General features: G+C 41.4%; 1 protein-coding gene across 1 annotated transcript; it reads left to right on the forward strand.

Moving 5' to 3' along the window:
- LOC106578964 (interferon-induced protein with tetratricopeptide repeats 5) lies at window positions 1–2,461 on the forward strand. Its single transcript, XM_014158292.2, has 2 exons — window positions 1–312; window positions 478–2,461. The coding sequence occupies exons 1-2, from the start codon at window positions 278–280 to the stop codon at window positions 1,898–1,900; spliced, it is 1,458 nt and encodes a 485-aa protein (XP_014013767.1). The 5' UTR covers window positions 1–277; the 3' UTR covers window positions 1,901–2,461.

The raw sequence follows: 2,461 nt of genomic DNA on the forward strand, positions 1-2,461 counted from the left end.
GAAACGAAACTTAGGCGACTGTACTAGTCTTCCTGAGTGACGATACTCATCCTTTCGCTTCGTATAGGGACGCCAATTGATACTATTGTTGTAAATGTGTCAACTTCCGTAGGCTACTTTATACTTCTGCTTAATACAAACACTTATTGTACCTGGGCAGGGAACGCGCTTAATATTAACAAATATTATACCTGGCAGGGAACGCGCACGGTGTGACAGCAGTCCAGCACACAAGGTGCTCATTATCGGAGTGTGGCCACCTGAGCTTTGTTGCTTTATGTGCAGGTGCAACTTTACAACTATTGAAATGAGGTAAGTTTGCCATCTTATATCTTCGTATGACTACTTTACTAAGCACATGGTAATACAGTGAACCAAATTAGATTCTGAATGAACACATGCCAAAATCTATGATTTTGAAATAATGAGCTGTGTAAAATTGTCAATAACATAGTGACTAAAATATATTATTTTCAGCTCCATTCTAACCAAACTACTTAAACTGGAGTGCCGCTTCACCTGGGATTTGAGGCAAGATGACATGGATATTGATAATGTACAGACCAGGCTCAAGGACCAGATTGAGTTAGGTCTTGGGAAAGAGGCAGGGGTTGCACGGACGTTCAGCAATCTGGCCTACATCAAATACCTGAAGGGTTACCCAGAAGAGGCAATGGCTAACTTGTTAAAGGCTGAGGAGCTCACGAGAGAGTACCATGGTGAGGACTGTGAGAAACATCTCATTGTCACCTATGGAGACCTTTCCTGGTTACATTACCATGTGGGTGATTACATCAAGTGCCAGAGTTACTTAGAGAAACTGAAGGAGATGAAAGAGAAGTTTCCAACTAGTTCCACATCTGTCCTCCATCCTGAGGTCTATGGCGAGAAGGGTTGGACCTTCCTCAAGTTCTCCTATAAATACTATGACAAAGCACTAGAATGCTTCAAGAAAGCTCTGGAACTGGAGTTTGAGGAGAGTGAGTGGAATGCAGGTTACGCTATTGCATTGTATCGTACAGAAAAAGAGCTCTCGAGTGTTAATGACTCACCAGCTATTAAACAACTGAGACGTGCCATAGAGATTAACCCACAAGACGCAGTCCTTATGGTCCTACTGGGCCTGAAACTGGCTGTCTATAAAATATTTGGGGAGGCAGAGGAGTTGGTGGAGAAAGCTCTGGATATGTCCCCAGACTGTCCGCACGTGACACGTTATGTAGGGAAGTTTCTCCGACAGCAGGGGCACGTTGACAAGTCCATTGCTCTGTTGAACAGAGCACTAAAGCGTACAAGCCAGTCTGCCATAATACACCATCAATTGGCTCTCTGCTACAAGAGGAAAAAGATCTCAGTATGCAAGAGTGGAAGCTTCCATGGTAAGGGTGCTGAGATCCAGCAGCTACTCCGTAAGTGCATTCAACATCTGGAGATGGCTACTTCACTGAAGTCTTCCTTCATCTATGCCATGGCTGAGCTGGCACTGCTCTACGGAGAGGATAAAGACATCACCAAGGCAGAGGAACTGTTCAAGAAAACCTTTGAGAAAGCCCTAGCTAAGAAAGACAGTCTGCAGGTGGTCAACTTGAACTATGGCCAGTTCCAGCAGTATCACAACAAATGTGAACCTCTGGCCATCAAGCACTACACAGAAGGTTTGGAACTACAGAAGGACACTGCTGAATGGAAGAGTTGTGCCCAGAAACTGAAGATGATCGCAGAGAGGCGCATCTCCCAAGACCCCATGGATGGAGAGGCCTGTGGTATTCTGGGGTTTGTCTATAGAATGCAGGGGAATAAAGAACAGGCCATACAGTGGTATGATAAGGCTGTGGTGCATGATTACAATGACAAATACCTTGCTGCACTCTGTGAACTTCGCCTGTCTCTTCAGCAATAATAGACCAGAGTCAAACATGAATCTACACTCAGTAATCTAGTAATAAAGCCTGAAAGGGTGCATGCATCCACTTAATCTTTGTTAGACTTAGTTTAAATTCTCCCTGATTCAAGATTGATACAATTTAGCATAGTAACAAAAAAAATGAAATTGCTTTATGTTTGTGTGTGGAAATATGGTTTGGGTCATTTGAAGATATAGTTATGAAATTGAAGTATATTATTGTATTCTACGTGTGCTTTTAGGTTTACAGGCATTTACTGCACTTTTATTTACAATACACTTTTTTTATAGTTTATTTTTGCATTTTCCGATTAAGAACATAAAAAAAGGAGAAGATATTGGACAACAATATAACAAAGTGACAATAACCTTTCAAGATGACAGACAAAAATGTGAGTGAAATAATAAAAAAATTAAAAAGAATGAGACATTGGCCGTAAGCTACATATTATACATTACGTGTGAAACATTATGTGAGGATTATATAGAGACGCAATCAATGTGATGTGAGGGGAGATTCTCCATATAATCAATTAAAGGATGCCAAATTCTGTAAAA

Source organism: Salmo salar, chromosome ssa19, assembly GCF_905237065.1.
Source record: "Salmo salar chromosome ssa19, Ssal_v3.1, whole genome shotgun sequence".
In the NCBI taxonomy this organism is placed as follows: domain Eukaryota; kingdom Metazoa; phylum Chordata; class Actinopteri; order Salmoniformes; family Salmonidae; genus Salmo; species Salmo salar.

What these genes read in the sequence shown, in the direction of transcription:
- LOC106578964 (XM_014158292.2), top strand. Translation starts at nt 278, where the DNA reads ATGTGCAGGTGCAACTTTACAACTATTGAAATGAG. An exon ending in TTTACAACTATTGAAATGAG is followed by an intron (nt 313 to 477) that starts GTAAGTTTGCCA and finishes TATTATTTTCAG; the next exon opens with CTCCATTCTAACCAAACTAC.